The 18,649-nt window shown below is 39.7% G+C and overlaps 1 protein-coding gene across 2 annotated transcripts in view; it reads left to right on the top strand.

Annotated features, from left to right (window-relative positions):
* The window catches only part of trappc9 (trafficking protein particle complex subunit 9), a 236,757-nt gene that overhangs the window by 12,987 nt on the left and 205,121 nt on the right, over positions 1-18,649 (top strand). The window contains exons 6-10 of one of the 2 annotated variants that reach the window (XM_085346339.1): positions 56-82; positions 1,153-1,274; positions 4,313-4,438; positions 6,952-7,168; positions 15,282-15,425. In XM_085346339.1, the coding sequence (XP_085202465.1) occupies positions 56-82; positions 1,153-1,274; positions 4,313-4,438; positions 6,952-7,168; positions 15,282-15,425 (636 nt within the window). The remainder of the gene's footprint in view (positions 1-55; positions 83-1,152; positions 1,275-4,312; positions 4,439-6,951; positions 7,169-15,281; positions 15,426-18,649) is intronic. The other variant, XM_085346340.1, reaches the window with a different exon arrangement.

Consider the following 18,649-nt stretch of genomic DNA (forward strand, 5'->3'; position numbering starts at 1 on the left):
TAACATTGCTCCCTGCATCATGGAGTGAATCTGCATTCTCTCTCTCTGTCTGTAGGGGCTCAGGAGGTTCTCATTGATCCAGGTATGGAATGTATAACCAACTTAGCTCTTCTGGACAACAATTTGCCTGCTTGCTCGTGATCACACGTGCCCTCGTTTGCATCTGTTTTTATATCACTCTTCATCCTTCACCGTCACCACCTTGATTTATATAGTTTGTTTCACAAATCACCCGATGTACTTCTCCCTCCTGTGACAGATGTTCTCCTCTGTTGGTTTGGTTTCACCATTTTTTTTTTTTTTTTCTCCTCACAGCCTCACTTTCAGTCACCAGATCTTTAAATGACCTCTCTCAGTTGCTTCCATTCCTTATTTATTGACCCATTAATAATACCAGCATACATCTTACTCTTGATTATGAAAGAAAAATAATTGAAACCTATCAAAATGATTTAAAGAAATTGCTTACTAGAATATTTCTCTTTGAAGACTGTTGTTGCTCCAGCGGGGGGCAGTCAAACACCAGTCGTGCAGACTTCCTGCTTATTAAACGCTCACTGTTGCTGAATCTGTCACTATATTAGCAAATATTTTCTATTATATTTTGTGTATATTTGTATCTTCGCTAACTAAAAAATTACACAGTGTGTTGCACTGTACAATCATTGCCCCTTCATGATGCAAATATCATTTGGTCAGCATCACATCGTATACATTGTGACAGCATCACAGTCACACACACAGGTCAGTGTGTATTCTAATCAGATTTGGCTTAGAGAGGCCGTCTGCACTTTCATTTAAAGACTAACAGGTAAGTTTACCTGTGGCTGTGTTTATATCTTATTGTTAATTTTACCCCTTCATGTTTTAGTTCTTTTAAATCGGAAAAATGGGATAAATACATTTGGTTCATCACCCTGTGGGTTTTCAACAATATTTCAATCCATTACTGTAACGTGGTCTGTGTTATGTGATATATTTGAAAGTATTTGTGTTGACGGGGTGTCCAGTACTGTTCCTTCAAAGAGTTTTCTCTTCTTCCTTTGTTCACTCTGTTTCTCCTTCCTTTCCTTTAGTAGCAGACCAGAGTGATGCGCCGTCTTCTCTGTTTCTTTCCTGTACCAATCTTATGCTGTCCTGTTTTGACTGTAGGAGCCCTCACAACCAACGGCATTAGTGCGGACACCAGCACTGAGATTGGACGAGCAAAGAACTGCCTGAGTCCTGAGGACATTATCGAGAAGTACAAAGAGGCCATCTCCTACTATGGAAAGGTACTGCCCGAAGTGTACACGGCTGTTAAACCAGGTCCCAACCAGTGTGGTTGTTGTTGGGTTGGCTTGAGGATAATAATTATTTTGCTTGATTTTTAGTTGGATCTTAAACATGAACTATTTTAAAATTGCTGTACAGATGATTACAGTAAAGCTTAATTGTCATTCAAAATTTCCCAATGAATTCCTTAACAATATATTCAAACACTAACAGGCAGGCCATACATTTTCAATAAGAGTCTTCAGGGGACTAAACAAGGACAAGATGAGCTTCTTTCTAGCTGCTCCGTTTTTTTTTTTTTTTTTTTTGTAAGCAGTTGCCACAGCTGATGGATCTGCAAATTTTTGTTTGGCACTGATCTTTATGCTGGACGCTCTTATTGATGCAACCCTCACAGGAATTTGTGTCTCCTTCTGCTCTCAGACCAGAGCACAGAAGCCCTGTGACAGTGATTAGTCCCATGCAAATCAGCATTTCTGTGATCTCTGCCTTTCTGTTGGATACTTCCGGAGGCTTCATGCCATTGATTCTGAAAGTCTGGAGAACATTTTGGGCCACATGTTGTTTCCCAGCATGGAGGACGATGAGATTGACAGCACACATGGCGGCTTTTAGTGAGGAACGTAGAGGAACAGTTAATATATGACAGCCTATATTTAGTAACATAAGGTCAGTGTCATGCAACCAGGCACTTTTCCATCAATAGCTCATATAATCCTGTGATTTTTCCACTGTACTTTTACAGTACTGCTAAGAATGATGTAATATTAGATTGTTGATATGTGGTTTTAACATCTTAAACTTGATGAACCCTACAGAAATGCCTACAGAATAGAGGAAAATTAGATTCCTAGCAGAGAGCCACAAATGCAGTAGGGAGGTCCTAAAGAGAGATTTTTAGCTATTGAAACAGCAAGACAAAGTACTAATGGCAGCCTTGTTCTTTAGATCAAAACACCCTCTGCAGATTAAGAGCATTTATTCTCCTTTAATTGTACATGATAAGCAGCAGGTCCTGCCTGGGGCTGCACTTGTTCTCCAAAGGTGCTTTAGTTTATCTTTATTGAGGCTGTTCTCTTGATATTAGACTTGGTAAAAATGAGATGAGTGACCATCTAGAGGTTTGTGCTAAGAAGCAGCGTTGGACACTTGGCAAGATAACCTCGTGTTTTATCCTGTGGTTTCACTGTATCAAACTACTTCGTCATGGTGCATTGTCATATGAGGATGAGTAAGGGGTCAGTGCATGCAAAACCACCACCTACTGCCTGATCACTTCTCTAACTAAAACTTTTGTCTCCCCTCTGTTTTTTTTTCTTGCTGACTGCAGACATTTCTAAAGTTATTTCTTTGTTCTAGAGTTATAAAGCAACGTAATCCTAAAACAGAGAGCACTAAAGCCTTGTGCATGTTGATTTTATATGAAATTTGCAAGTCAGCCTGCAACTGCTTTGAATTCTGTTGTTTATCTGTTGTGTACTCTCTCTCAGCCAGTTTTAATGCCATCAGGCCTGCAGTGGAAAGAATAGGGCAAAAACTCTCTTACGTGCTGAAAGAATACATCTAACAGCTCGCTCATTTAATTAGTTATTATAGCAGGACCTCCCAGTGCTGTAATGATTGGTTATTTACACTGATAAGTCCATTAGATTATGTGGTCAGCATATTTTTGCCAGATTTCCCTCCTGGTTTTATAGTTACTAGTATTTACATTAACTGATGCAGTTAATACTACAGCTACATACAGCGCTTTCCTGACAGTGCTGCTTGGCTGTAGTAGCTGTCATGTTGATGGTGTATATTACGAGTTTAACCTCATATTTTTCCTATCCTGTAGTTCTGTTATTGTTTGTGAAATGATCTGCTCTGTTGCCAGTAGACCAGTGCTTGTTTGTGATTGGTTACATGCTGCAAAACCTCAGTCTTAATTATGTGGTTAACCCTGGTTTAACTTACAGAGTTGATAAGCACCTTCTTGTGAATAGTGGTTAAGTGAAGGGTAATTGAAGCCAGTTTAAAAAAGATATGCTGAGTATCCCGATCTTGCTTCATAGTACAAGCCGCAGAGCTCCAGGTTAATGGGTTGTGTTTTTGACTTGAATAGGGAATCAGATTAGAGAAAATAAAGGGTATTTTTAAATACAGCCATTCAGTCTTTAGACTAATGCTCACACAAAACCAAAAGCGCTGGTAAGCAGAAACGTAAGCGTCGTAAGCTGTGTAGTAATATTTATTGATTTCAGCAGGGGGCAGTATTTTATTTTGTTTGAGTTGTTAAGGACTTGTGCATGCTGACAGCAGCTGTTTGTTATTATTGCTATACTGAAGCTGCATGGGGGCAAGCATGGGGGCATGTGTAGATAGTAGGACTAGAAGCTTATTAGTCAGCAATAATGCACTCCTGCACACAGAAAAGTTATTGTACAGGTTCCATTTATAGCACAATGTACTTGGACCCTGTACAAAGTCACCAAGAATACTATTAAAGTATCTTTAATGCTTAGGGGAAGCCGAATAGGCTCATTATGCTTCCAAACTATTCGGAAGCAATCCTGCTCTTTATCTTCATTATTATAATTGCCTCTTTGCACTGACCTTCTTTCAGCCCTTTTACCTGTAACTAGTTCATTCAGAATTAAATTACATCTCAACACAGAGCCATTCAGATATTAATTGAATTTTAATAAGGAGACAATGAGGGTGGAAGTGGAAGGAAGTTGAGGGACGGTGAGGTTTGAGAAGAGAAGAAAAGAGGGGGAAAAGGGGGCAAACCAGCAGCAACTGCTCAGCTTTTTCAGCAGAAACTGAGTAATGGTTGGGAATTCCTGAACGTAGAACAATAGGAGATCCGAGTTATCACACTGCTCCATCTTCCCACATCCGCGTTGATTGATGAATACGGTCATATGTTAATGAGAGAACATTCTCCCTGATTATGTGGTGGATTGTAAAACTCAAGGCGACTCTGATCGACTGTTCATTATTCATTAACACCGAGCCTCCTCCTGCCCCTTGCTCCTCCTCTTATCTTTCGCAGTACAAGAACGCAGGTGTCATCGAGCTGGAGGCCTGTGTGAAAGCAGTCAGGGTGCTGGCTATTCAGAAGAGGGCCAGAGAGGCTTCCGATTTCCTGCAGAATGCCGTTTACATCAACCTGGGACAGGTACGCCATCTGACCGGGAAATAAAAGCTTTCCCAGCCGCACGGGATGATTAATATGTCCACTGGCTCTGTGGTGGACAGTTAAATCACAGGACCTTTAGCAAAAAGACACTCTAAAATGGGCCTTGCTTGCACCATATTGTGCCCTCGGAGTATGTTTTTTTGGTCTTAGCTCTTTATCATTAGATTAATACATTTATTTTTGTGTCAGAATTTTTTGCTCATAAGACTTTGAGTCAGTGAAGTTCTTCCAGGACACCTACGAGTACACTGATTCACAGTTTTTTGTTCTCCTGTTGTGTGAAAATGCTTCAGTTTTTCTGTTTTTTGTTTTTTGGGGTTTTTTGGGGTTTGTTTTTTTTTTGCATTTGTCATTGAAATTTTCCTCCTGTGTCATTGTTATTATTGTTCAGTGTGATGAAAGTGTTCTTAACAATTTTTATTTAGCGTCAAACTTCCAAAACCATTTAATGGAACAACTTTTTAAATGACGTGATTTTCTTTTCATTTGGTTGATGTTGGAAAGACATGTTAAAGTCACAGTGTGTAAAATCTCACCACTAGATGTCAGTAGATTGCAGTCAACTTTATCTAGTGTTCATATCCCTCCCATTTCTAGAGCACAATCCTAGCTATGGTGGCCCCTGTAGGACAATCACATTTTGGTCAGTCAGGAGGGATTAAAAATGTCAAATTTAGATGGCTCACATCTGTTATGAATTACAGCTGGCGTATTTGTGTATAGAAACGTTTTTATTCACAAAAATCACCAAAAGTGGATTCTGTTCATCTGACGTAGCGTTTTGTGGGAGAAATCTTTTGGCACTTATCCAAGTGACTTCTTCAGTCTCAGCTGACTGCAGGTTTCCCCAATCTTATAAACAGGTTGTTGATCAATGGTCATGAGAATTTGTATAATTAAGATTAAGGAACTGATCTCCCAGCCCATTGTTCCTTCAGTGGGCTGGTTTCAGTCATTATGCAAATGTACTGTTTCTAAGGTTGGGGAAACCTGCAGTCAGCTGAGACTGAAGAAGTCACTTGGATGAGTGACGAAACGTTTCCCCCACAAAACGCTACGTCCAGATGAACAGAATCAACTTTTGGAGATTTACTTTCCTGGATGATTGAGAATGCATCAAGATATTCACAAAAATGTTTTAACATGTTAAAAAAAATCTCAACACTAAGTGGTAAATCTTGAATAAAAAACCTGATATCTGTCAATTAAATAATAAATTTTTACCCCAGACTCGCTTCAAAAACTGCAGCACAGTTCTTCCATAGTGAGTGTAGGCTGTCAGTCACCTGTCGGTATGCTGGGTGTTCACGTCTATTTAATCTAGAGGAGGGTGTAAAACTGAAAGGAGTGATAGGAGTCGAGGAGTCAGTGAAGCTTACTTCCGTCTGGAAGTGATACTGAGTTGTTGAGGATAACCTGAACTCTTCTGTGGTTAAGCACTGCTGCCTTTGCAGCCATTAGCTGGTGTTAGTAAACTTTCTTTGAAGTGGATCTAAAATTGCTTGACTTGGATGCTTGGCAAATAAACAATGTGATGACTATAGTCAATGTGTTGATCATTTTTAGGACGCTTGCACCGTAACGTTAGCTGTCAAAATGTTATCTTATAGCCAGCTGCTGCTGTTTAGCCGCTTGTTGTCAGCTTTCTACAGACAGAACGATTTCATGAGTAGTTTCTTGACAATACGTAATTGTGACAATATCAGGAATAAATAGGGATCTTATATGCATGTTTTTGTCAGATAGATGACCTCAGATCAGGAGATGAGGCTCGAGGTAAAGAGGAAGAGCCAGAACTAAGGAAATGATGAGAAAGAGCTGACGAAAATATACGGGTAACAAATAGTGTAAAAGAGCTGATTATGAGCTTTAAATTAAGTAACTTATAAGACAACAGACACAATGCCCGTTTATTAATAAATGAAACCATGACATCATTAATCTTAAAAAACATCTGTATAGCTGCAGGACTCTCTAGATCCAATACAAACATAGATCTAAGAGCAGTGTCATTGAGATGGTAAGTTCATGCTGTAAACAATTTGTAACCAAATTTAGTAACCTCCCCCCCCCCCCCCCCCCCCCCCTTTTTTTTTTTTTTTTTTTCTTTCCAATGAGCTGGGCAGACAGCATTTCACTTTTAACTAAATCTCAGTGTTTTAATGTCAGGCAAAGTCGTCTTTTCATCATCTTTCATCAATGGGTTTGGAATATTAATGCTGCCCTCTTGGTACATTAGAAGACACTGATAAAAAGATGCCCCAACAGAAATCTGTGTTTGATAAATTATATATCTACCTGACCTGTGATTGGCTTACAAAGTGGCCGTGATGTCACAAGAACACTTTTAAACAAGGTGATCTCACCATAATTTACCTCCCTCGTGCCTCTGAATATCAAAGCATGCATATGTATTGATTGATAAGATGAGGTGATTTTAAAAAGTGAATTTTCCAGTGCAGGAAGGCATAATGGTGTTTCTCTCTCCACAGCTGTCGGAGGAAGAGAAGATCCAGCGCTACAGTATCCTGTCTGAGCTCTATGAATTGATTGGATTCCATCGAAAATCAGCTTTTTTCAAGCGTGTCGCTGCCATGCAGTGTGTAGCTCCCACCATCCCAGAGCCTGGCTGGAGGGCCTGCTACAAGCTGCTGTTGGAGACGTTACCTGGGTACAGCCTGTCACTCGATCCTAAAGACTTCAGCAAAGGTAGGCTTGGTCACATGGTGGCTGAATAATATGTGGGCATAACAATTCACATTGTTTGTTTCAAGAACAAACAAACAAAAACCTACGGGCCATTCTTGTCCAGCCTCCAAACATATCTCTAACTACTTACCTCATATTATGGATGCAGCTATTTTTAATTATTCATCTTGCTACTGAAAAAAAGAAAATGGTAAACAATAACAGTAATGAGAGTGAGACTTAAGGTGTTTTTATGCTTACTTGCTGGGTGTCCTGCACTGATTTTGACATTGCGTCATGTGGCATGTGACACAGTAATTCCACAGCACCCCTCGATTGTAACCCGAAAGCTCATTTATTCACTCCCTGCAATAACGCATTTACTGTGGTGCTAAATTCAGTCCAGCTCTATTCTGTTTCATAAAAATAGCAGTTTTACTGTGGAGGCTCTAAACATGCGGAGGGAGGACTCACTGAAGAGTTACATGATGGAGCCAGTGCTCTGACACTGTGCTCACAGCCATCCACCTTTGCCAATTATGCACTCATTCTGATAAACTCTTCCCCTCTCATTACAAATAAATTAACACTCCTAACAGCACTGTCATGACCACATCAGGTGCAAAATAAAACAGGCTTTTAACAGTGTTGATTTTAGCACAGTAGCAGTAAATTGATCGGCACAGATTTAAATCGTAAATCATGGTGGTGTGATTCATCTCCTCCCCAGTTTTGGACTCTTAATTCCTATAAATAACATATGAAATAAAGCAAGCTGCAAAAATACTTTTGTCCATGTCTTTCAATTGCAAGCTGACACTGCTTCTCTGTAGTAAATACAGATTTTTAACACCTAAAGAGGATTTTGAGTTGGTGTGCACTGTAAATCTTGCTCCTAGTGAGCGACGGGGTTCCACGTTTAATGCCTCCTGTACACTCTGTCCTGGCAGCACCCTCTCCTAAACCAGACAGAAGATCTCCAGGAGTGAGAAGTGTGTCTGAAGTGTTAGGTGCTCCATGGGAGGAAGGGTAACGGGGAGTTGATGTTTGTGAACGGCTATAGTTGGATTTAGTTTTTCTTTTTTAAGGGTTGCAAGGCTGAAGTGCTGATTTTATATCAGTGAAAAGGAGTAATTCTCTGTGAATCAGTCTTCTCAAACTCTGAATGCTGTGCCCTCTCACAGGATTCACAGTGTGTGATTAACAACAGTGTCAACATATTTAATGGATTAAGCTGATGAAGAGCCTTCGTTTCATTACCAGCTTTGCTGTCTTTTCACAAGCACTCTTTCAGGGTGTTCTGCATTCAAACCAACCCTTTGTTCAAAGAGAGTCATGGGTGATACCTGACCTGAGCTCTTGTAGACTACTCTGTACGGCCTTGTACTCTTGCAGACTCTTGACCCTTGCATGCTACAGCCTCTCAGTAGCAAGCACCGTCCATTCAAAAGAAAACAGCGCACAGAAATGTTCAGGGACATCGGTATTCTTGTTGTGATTGGTATTCAAGAGTTGTGGCGAGAGCGGATTTTGCTCTGATAAGCTGTTAATCTTGGGCCTTTTTTCCTTTGTAAATGCACAAACAAGCTGCATCTTTTAGGTCAAATGCTTGTCCTTTGAGCTGCAGTAGACAGCATTGGACAGAAGTCGATGATAACATTTCAGCAAATTGTAATTAAAGTGGTCTGGAGGAGAGCTGGACTCGATCTGCACTTCATCTGTATTCTTCTGTCTAGCCCATAACAAGGGACTTTGACCAAAGCGGCTCTCTTCAGACCCAATCAGGCGAGCACTATAGAGTTGCATGAGGAGGGGGAAAAAAGGATTCCATGTAGAGGCAAATTTCACAGTGAAATGGGTGGACCAAAGCACTCGCACCACAATAGAACAGTTACAATTCACATTTCACTAAGTGTCTGGTTTAATAAGCTTTCAGTTAAAGAATTAAAAAGGTGGTTTTGGCACACATTTATCCTACAGTGCTGTCAGACATTTGTGACTTGGAAATGTTTTGCTGAGAACAGGTTTGCTTGCTATTTTTCATTCCTTCTTCTTTTAGACTCATAAACTTACTACATAATCTTGATTTTCAAATACCTCATTTTTATCTTCATATTTAAAAAAAGTTCCAAGTAGTTTCAATACAGTATGTTATGTTTAAATACAGTATTTAACCCTTTAAGACCTACCATAGAACCAAGTCCGACAGAGCTTATATTATATTTGTACATGTTGTAGTGCCATTTTTAGGAGCATTTCAAGTTGATATACATCAATACAACCATTATAGCCCAAATTTTAATGATATGTCTGCATTAAGTGCATAGTAATTACATAAATTGCAAAAAGAGCAATAAACTACAAAAAAATTTAAAATTTTGTTTTTTTAACATATATTTCTAGTTAGAGAAATTTAAGAGGCTTATCCCTCAAAACTGTAAATACAAAAAAGTTGCACAAACTAGTTTCCCACCACAGGAAATTTAATTTGAGTGTCTTCATAGTTTTATTTTTGAAATACACCAATTTTTATCTACTGCAGGAAAAACGAAAATAAATATTATAGTGCAAATTTGCAAAAAAACCCAGCATATGCATCAAAATAAACTATTTCCAGCAGTGCAATATGAGTCCTCAGCATCCCAGAAATGACACAGAAAGTCATAAAGTCAAACATAACTTTTAAAAACACCAGTATAGGCTCATAAGGTCCTGATGGTAAAAAACTACATTTCCGCAAAATGACGTCACTTCCGGTTTCGGGCAGGTCATGGCGGACATGCGATAGTTCGCGCTGATGGACGTAGGAAGTGTTACGAACAGCTGATCGAATCGGCAAAGCGTGTTTCTGGAATATTATGTTTTTGTTGCTGCAAGTGCTTTTTATGCAGTTTTTGCAAAGCTATATGTGGAAGGAAACTGTGACCGAGGACAAGCTGATGGCATAAGATGTAAGTACAACTCCTCCGGTTTCATAAAATTATTGTGCTACCTTATGTGTTTGCAGTGCTACCGGGATTTAAAAATAGTTACGTAAAACGGAGCGTGCCCGCTCAGACCGGCTTTAAAGGGTTAATGCAACATAAAATAATACACATTGATGCCTAGAGCGCTTCCTGCAGGTGGTGGCCCTACAGGAGGGTGGTCCCATGTCCTTTTTTGGGGCTGTGCCCCACCAGGCTCCATGAACTAAGGGCACCCACCCTGGGCCTTGGTCCAGGGTGAACCCTGTCCCATGGAGGGTGAACTGTTCGCTTGATCTTTTACTCATAGTGGTTTTCTGAATTACTCTTTGTCTGGTCCCTCACCCAGGACTAAAGCCCCCTGACAACATAGCTCCTGTGATTCCTGGGATGCACAAACCCTTCCACCACGATAAGGTAGCGATTTGCGGGGAGCCTTCAAAAATGAGCTTTTTAAAAATAACTTGTGGCAGTCATTTTGGAGAACTTGCCCCAATTCTTTTGTGGATTTAGACTTTTTCAGTTCTGTCAATTCTGTCACTGCATGTAATCCCACACTGACTCCATGATGTTAAGATCCAAGCTCTGTGGGGGCCATACCATCTGTTGGTGCAGAATCAATCTGGGACAGATCAGACACCTGCTCGATGATGCTGCACGATGAATTTAAACATCTGAAGTGGTTAAAACCCTTGCCAGAGTCCTGTCTGTACAATCTAGCTATTCTCTCTCTCCTCCCTTTCTTTGATCACATATCAGATATAAAGTTTACTGTTTGGCTTTTGTTAGAGGTAAAAGTAGATGGTTTCTTTGGTGGTAGAGCAAATCATTGAAAAATAAAACACAAACAGAAAACATGAGAACAATCCCTATTTCATTATTCTAACTCACTAATACAGGTAGAACTGCAGCGCATATCTTGGGAGTCAGTTAAAATGTATAAATAATAGCATTATTCTATAAGGGCACTTCACTTAAAATATAATCATTTTACACAGTTCAACATATAAGCTTCCTAAACAAGTCTTGGAGAAGAACAGTAGATAAAATCCACTGTATTCAAAAACTACTATATAACAGTGTACATAGTGATACAGTGATATGGTGATACTTCATCACTGGGAATTTAAAAAAAAAGAGTAATACATTGGTTTGCAAAACCTTGTCTTGCATCCTGGATCTGAGTGTTTTCGCATCTTTGCTTTTTCAAACCACACATATAACAATCAAGGGGCAGTTGTCACTTTGAAATGGTCCTTTTGGACATTAATGGGTTCTATAATTAGGAAAATAACACCATTTTTCATGACTGAGACCCAAAACTCATTTACTTAGTATTTAAACTGAGGCCACTGACAAGGACGGCTGAAGGCTGGTTGCCAGTAGATGTTAATACCAATGGACTTACAATTGGAGGAGTCGCCCCCTGCTGGCCAGTGTAAACAATCAAATGCACTTCCGTGTTTGTTTCAGAGCTAGATAATTTTTGTAGTTTTGCCTCGGTACATCATCACAGTATATTGTAAATCAAACAATCAATATGTGATTGACGTGCAGACTTGGAGCTTTAATTTAATTAGCGTTATAAAAAATATCAACTGTTAAAAGATAAACAGTTGATAAACAGTTTCATGGCCAGGTGATGCCTTCTGCCGTGTTATTTCATGACAAATGAAGCAGGCATAACAGCTGAAGTTGATTCAAAGGCTTGAATTTGTATTTTATAACTTTTCACTGTAATTTTAATACAATTTGAAAATATGAGGCCCAAAGGGATGTTGGTGCAAGTGAGGGAGCGATCATTAGGCTGAAAAACCATCAGAGGGGGAAAGAGAATGAATGAGAGAGAAAAGATTTTATGTACTGCTCAGCTTGGCAACAACAAAAAGCAAGAAAGGCTAAAAAAGAAGTGCATGATGACAGAAACATTTCTGTGGTAAAGAAAAACAAATTCATAACAACTTGCCAACTCAAGAACACTCTACAACAAGCTGCAAACCAGTGGTTACACAGATTATTATTAATAATAACTTTGTCAGAAAACATCTAAAAGAGCTATCGTAGTTCAAATTATGGAGGGCACTTTATGTTTTATACAAAGTCTATGGTAGTGTGCAGCTGCCTACTGTAACATTTAAGATTAATTTATTGATCGTGATGCAGCATGGGCTTCTAATGATATTAATGACGTAATCCTTTTATACAATGAATAAATGCATGCAACAAATGTAGTAGGACATGGATATCTATAATTTGTTTTAAGTATCGAACTAATACTAAAGTAGTAAGTCCTAAAACTTTTGGGAGTAGTGAAGTGTATTAGAACTTTTTGGATTAGTCCTATCACGCTGCAGGCTATATTATTTATCAGATAATTTCATCAAAGACGGTTTCATCAAAATCCTCCTAAAACCACCGATAGCACAAACACGGTGGAAAGGGCAAGTTCAGCAATTCTGATCATTTTTGTGTCCCACTGGTTGCTGCCTGGTAACTAAAAGTGGCATTGCTTAAAATGTAACATGCAATAATTTGGCTATTCATAACATAACACAAGTGTCTTCGTTAGTATGTTTGATTACGCTCTGGCCTCGCATAACTTTGAGTAGATATCACCACCTCAAGACGATTTGCCACTGCTGCAATGGCTGACGGCTGAACACACAGATTGGATGCCGGATTTGTTGAAGTACCGTTACATATTCTAGCTCTACTCTCCCAGCTGACGTACCAATTCCCACAAGGCTGATGGGAAAGTAGGAAATGATGGAAGTAAGCCTTTTAGCAGAAGGGATCAGATGAGAGTTTATAAGGCAATACAGTAGAGTTGCAAGTTCAAAAAAGAAAGAAAATGGGGATCAATAGTGCATTGCAATAAGGCTGCTGTGCCCAGAGACACAGTGGAGCAAATGGTTTTGTAAGTGGTTCATATGCCCTTTCTCACCACGCCTTTCTGCTGGCAGTAATGGGGACACTGCATTTTTCTGTCATCTTTTGTCCTCTTGCTGCTCTGTTGTCATTCTGTTGAATGAATTTTTGGAGTTCTCTCTGTTTGTAATAATTTGGATGCTTATAATTGAGGAGAACAATGGCTCTATGTGCCATCTCATCACCCTACACAGTAGATCTGAGGCAGCTCGAGGGTACAGTGCCTTTTGAGTCAGGTTTACTGCATGACAGTGTGACTGCTTGGCCGTGGCACCACACTCATTATCTTGGTGGTGTGTTAATTGGATTGCCAGACACCTCCAGTTCAGCACTGAAAATACCACAAATGAACACGTTTTTCATGTTTGAGCGAGAGCGACATGCTCAGAAAATCCGAAGTGTCCTTTGGATTACTGTCCTCCAGATAAGCGCCGTTTTTTGGCAGACAGGTGGAAGTCAGCTATTTTTAGACTGCTTAGTGGGTGCAGTTTTCATGACAGAAAAAAATCCCTTATGAAGGAATGGCATTTGCAGTTTTTTCAGATGGCAGAAGAAGTCAGGATGAATAACAGCCGTGGTAGAAAAATGCTGATAAGTAAAAAGCGTCATGGGCACGATTTGATGTTACTGGAAGTGGTATTTAAGCCGAGGAAACATCAGTGTTTACCAAATATCCTCCTTCCTTCCCTCTGGCCCCCACAGCCTCTCCAGTGCATCTACCCTCTAGTTTTTCTTTCCCACTCAGTGAGTCAACAGTAGACAGCTGGGAGTGGAGCAGGGCATCTCGTGGGGGGCTGAGGGCCTTATGTAACTGTTGGTGTCAAGATAGAATGCTATTAAGATGTCTTGTGGTGCTCTGCAGAAACAAAACACCGGCAGCTAAGTTAGCAAGCCAAAGTTTACACATGAATACTTTGAATTGATGGCCTCAGCGAATTAGTTTAAGCTAATTTTGTGCTTGTACAAGACGTTTGTGATCAGATCAGAGTTGGAGGAATTTGGCTCAAAATGAGTGCTAATTACTAATTATTCCAGACATCTCAGTAGGTCAGCGTGACCATCTGTTCATCATGTATCTCGACAACTGACTAATCTGCTTGAAACTTGGCAGGTGTATTTCTGGGACACGAGGAAGTGTAACGCTGAGTTAAAGTTTGTTTGGATGATTGGTTGTCAGATGTTGGTGTAGTTGTTCTTGTGCTTCCCCAGTTGCTGACTGACTGGTAGATGCTCCACTGTACATATACACACAGGCATGTTTTTCTCTGTCTTTCTGATTATTACCCAAAACGAGCCTTTACGGGTTTATGAAAAAAGAACTTGGAAAAAAAAAAGAACTTAAAGAACTTAAAAAATATATTTCTAACAATATTCATTGAATATTTCTTGCTTTTTGGTCTTTTGTTTCCTGTGACTGAAGTTTTCTCGAAGTGAATAACCCTGATTATCTCTTCATCATGGCACCTCTTAGCAGGTGGAAAAATATGAGGGGGAAATTCAGATTTAATGCGTTAGAAACAAAAAAACATGTGCATTGTCCAAAGACATGCATGCTAGGTTAATAGGTGATTCTAAAGTGGCCCCAAGTCTGAATGTGGTTTTTCTGTCTTTATGTGTTCACCCTTTGATAGACTGCCGACCAGTCCAGGGTGTACTGTCCTCCTGGTATACTCCTCCATCCAAACCACAATCCCGAGTTGGACAACGGGAGAAAATGAATTGATTGAGTTATAGCCAGTGAAATCCCTAATTTCAACAGGCATATGATAACAAGATATGTTTGATATTATTCCAACAAAATGATTCAGTGTTATGACCTAACTCTAGCTGACTTTATGACATTTACCTTTTGTGTTTAAAGCTGATCATCCAAAGATTGAGAAACAGCTTTTATTGAGTAACGGGGAGAGATCTTATGGAATATGTTTACAAAGAGCTTATACAGACAGGGTGGGAAATGTGTTAAAAGATAAAGATTAACGAATTAGCATCAGCATAATAAAACTCAACACCGTGCTGGCAGATATCAGCATAAAGATCTCAATACAATTTGAAAACAATATGGGAGATGATAATGTGAGTGTTTGACATGGGACAACAAAGATTTAGCTGATCTGCGTCAGGCAGAATATGTCTCTGATGCATGTGGACTAATCTGATTTGATATCTGCATAACATTAGATGTCAGCAATGAGCTTTGTAAATCTGACTTTTATTTTGTCATCTCTCTCCCTCTCCCCCAGGTACCCACAGAGGCTGGGCTGCTGTACAGATGCGCCTCCTGCATGAACTGGTTTACGCCTCCCGTCGCATGGGCAACCCGGCCCTGTCTGTGCGCCACCTGTCCTTCCTGCTGCAGACCATGCTGGATTTCCTGTCTGATCAAGGTCAGCTCACAAAACACAGTCAGGAGGAAACTTGAAATTGAGCAGAACAAACTAATGTTTCATTGCAGTATTGAAAACCTGTGTGGTGCTTTTCAGCTTCATGCCCTGCCTTTAAAAAAAAAAAAGAAAAAAAAGAAATCTAGACGCAGCCAACCTGTCCCCTGGTGATTGCAGCGTTATACCACGAGTTTTAATAGTATGTGATACACAAAGCCAGCTTTTTCTTGGCGGAAATGCAACATTGTGCTCTGACCAGAAATCCTGCGGCAGCAGCCAGGAGATGAAGCTGTGCAAGCCAGACTCTTCACTGGCCACACAAAAGAGGCCAGCGTAATCCCTGGTTGGCTACTATGAGAATTGATGGTGGGAGGGAGAATAAGGGAGATGAGGTGGGAACAAGATGAAGCAGACTCACAGTATAAAATATTAAATGTTAGCAAAGGGACTTCTGCAGCTCTGCCTAGGGTGTTGCTGGGACAAGCCTTCTTAGAAACAGCTCTGCTGGAAAAAAAAATGTCAGTCTACAGCTTTACACACATCAAAGGGCAGAAAAGCCGTGTGATGTAATTACTACTTTGTTGTTGTATCACAAGACGTGAGCGGGTATTTTCTCCCTGAAGAAAGTGACCTTGTAAGCCGAGTTCTTCAGCAGTGCTTTCTGCTGCACTAAAATACCATTTCATATTTACTTTGTAACTTTTTGGGCTCAGAGCGCTGTCGGGTGGAGTTTTGGTGCCCTCCCTTTGATTGCCTTTACTCCCGTCAGCAGTGTGATATTAAAAGTACCAGGAAGAAGCGAGGTCTTGTGAAATAAGTCCCTTTTGATGTGTGCACATATGTCATAATAGGACAGCAGTTTACAATGTTCTCACTCCAAGTTTGATTCCTGAGCACATGTTCGGTGCATCATCATCATCAAAGTCACTAAACTGTACTTTTAAATGTAGTGAAACTGGACAGAGTGATAAATTAAACCAATTGGATTCATTCAAAGTTATAAAAGCATCTGTCTCCCCTGTCCAAACTTCTAAAACGGCCAGTAAAAAGCTTTACTTTATTTTTCAGTAGTGTGATGTCTTTCTTCTGTTGCCGTGTCTTCTCATGACAAACATGTTGGCATATGTATCAAGAAAGACATGGCACCCATTTCACACATCCTGCCTTTACAAGGGCAAGCAATACCAAGTGTGAAGCATCCAGCTGTATGCTATGGAGCTGGCATTGCCCTCAGCTGCTATTGTGTACGCTGCCTGCTTTATGTATTTATTTATTGGATGGGAAGCTTTGACAGTTTAATAAGTGTTATACTGTCTCTCCCTTTTGAAATGAAGTGAAAACTTGTTCTCCTGTGTTTGACTGGTTCAGCTGTTTAGCTAGCAGAGCTGCTAATGCTTTAGCATCTTTTTTGCCATGGCATTTAAAAAAAAAAAACTGAGGCAAAGTGGAAAACAGTTTGCTGGTCAGCAAAAGCTTGTCATTTGTGTTCGCTTAAACCAAAAATTCATTAATGTACAGTACTGTGAAAGTTCCCAGTTCCCCAATGTTAATAGACTGGGGATGTTTGTTTTTCCATTTATATGTAACTCACATAGGTGTTCGTATAGGGCTGTTCGATATAACGATATATATCAGATGACGATATAAAAACACATGAAAGAGTATGCAGAGTGTTTACGGATGAGAAGCAAAAAAGAGCCGCCAGGTGCTAAAAAATAAACCTTAGACTCAAACGTTAGAACAGACGTTTCCCCGCAGCACGCTGTGTAATAAATACTCACAAAGAAAACGACGGCCGTTGCAACCTATGTCTAAAAATGTGTAGTTTCAGGCATCGGTTAAAACACTCAACTCCAGGTACACGACGCCCAGCTGGACACACTTCTGCTAGCCGAGATTCACAGAATTTACAGAAAATGTTAAATTTTTGTGATTTATATCGTTATCGGGACGATGGATGTTTTATATCGGGATATGTGATTTTTGGTCATATCGCACAGCTCTAGGTTCATAACGTTAAAAAGATCTGAGAACCTTTAGATTATGGCTGCTGTTTCTTGGGACGGAGAGTTTGTAGTAAGAAATTCCCTCACTACTTAGTTGTCTCTTCGTAATTTGCAGTAAAGAGCCCTCTATTGAATCATGCCTTTAAATCGGTGTGTTGTTTTTAAGTGCAAACGTGTAGAGCAAAGGACACTATTGTTGTCACTGAGTTCACTTGCTTGTTATTTCTTTTGATTGATTAAGAAGTTTAAATATGGGCACGCACTTGTACTTCCATTATGTGCCTAATTTGACATGTTATTTCATTTTACCCAACTGGCAGTCTGATGAACAACAATGTGATAATTGCATTGAATGTTAGGCATTACTGGTGCTTGGTGGCACTGGTGTTTGTATGGCTTCCTAACTGTGTGGCATCCAGGACTTTGGAAAATCTGAAAGAGAGTTTTTGGGTAAGTCGTATTACTATTTCAAGAGAGTGGGTGAATCACGATGAACAATGATGCAATGTTTTCCTTGTTAAATTTCAGTGACCAGTGAAATTGCCTTGGCAAAAATGCTTCGTATCAGTTCCTGAACTGGTGCATTGATATTCTTTTCTTGAGTTTGCAGACTTGCATCATTAATTCAAAGGGCAGATTGACATTCAGATGTGATTGCCTGCATCAGATTCTCTGAACACGTGTTCTGTTACAGTCATCCTGAAGTTTGTTTTGAGAATTTAAATTGAATTAGCCAGCTGTATTCACATGCATAATTAACACCCAGAACACTGAAATGGGTGCATGGGTACAGCAGTAACTGTTTATATTTAGGCATAAACTTTACTACTTGTATATCATTATCAAGTTTAGTAAGTCAATAATAGTTATGTTTCTAAAGTTGTTCAGTGCATGCAAGGATCTTTGACAAATGGAACTTTCTGTGAATTACAAATACACTAAACTACAAAAATAACTGAAGTGAGGCCACTGATGCACCACACCAACTGTCCTGTCTTCTTGAGTTTACAAACAGGAGTTGTCTGAAAGGAGCAGCAACAGTGATTTATTTCATTTTATTCATACTGCTGCATAGTGACAAAAATGTGTATTTGTTTAGTACCGTTTGATTTGTTCTTTGGTGTGCTGTATTTGCTCCATATATCACCTTGGGTTTGGAGAATAGGACTGAGATTATTTGTCAACTATCACAATTTGCTTTAATAGTTGTAGTGTAGTTAA

Source organism: Diplotaxodon limnothrissa, linkage group LG22, assembly GCF_057381915.1.
Source record: "Diplotaxodon limnothrissa isolate DT_005_m linkage group LG22, D_limnothrissa_male_GT1.1, whole genome shotgun sequence".
Lineage (NCBI taxonomy): Eukaryota > Metazoa > Chordata > Actinopteri > Cichliformes > Cichlidae > Diplotaxodon > Diplotaxodon limnothrissa.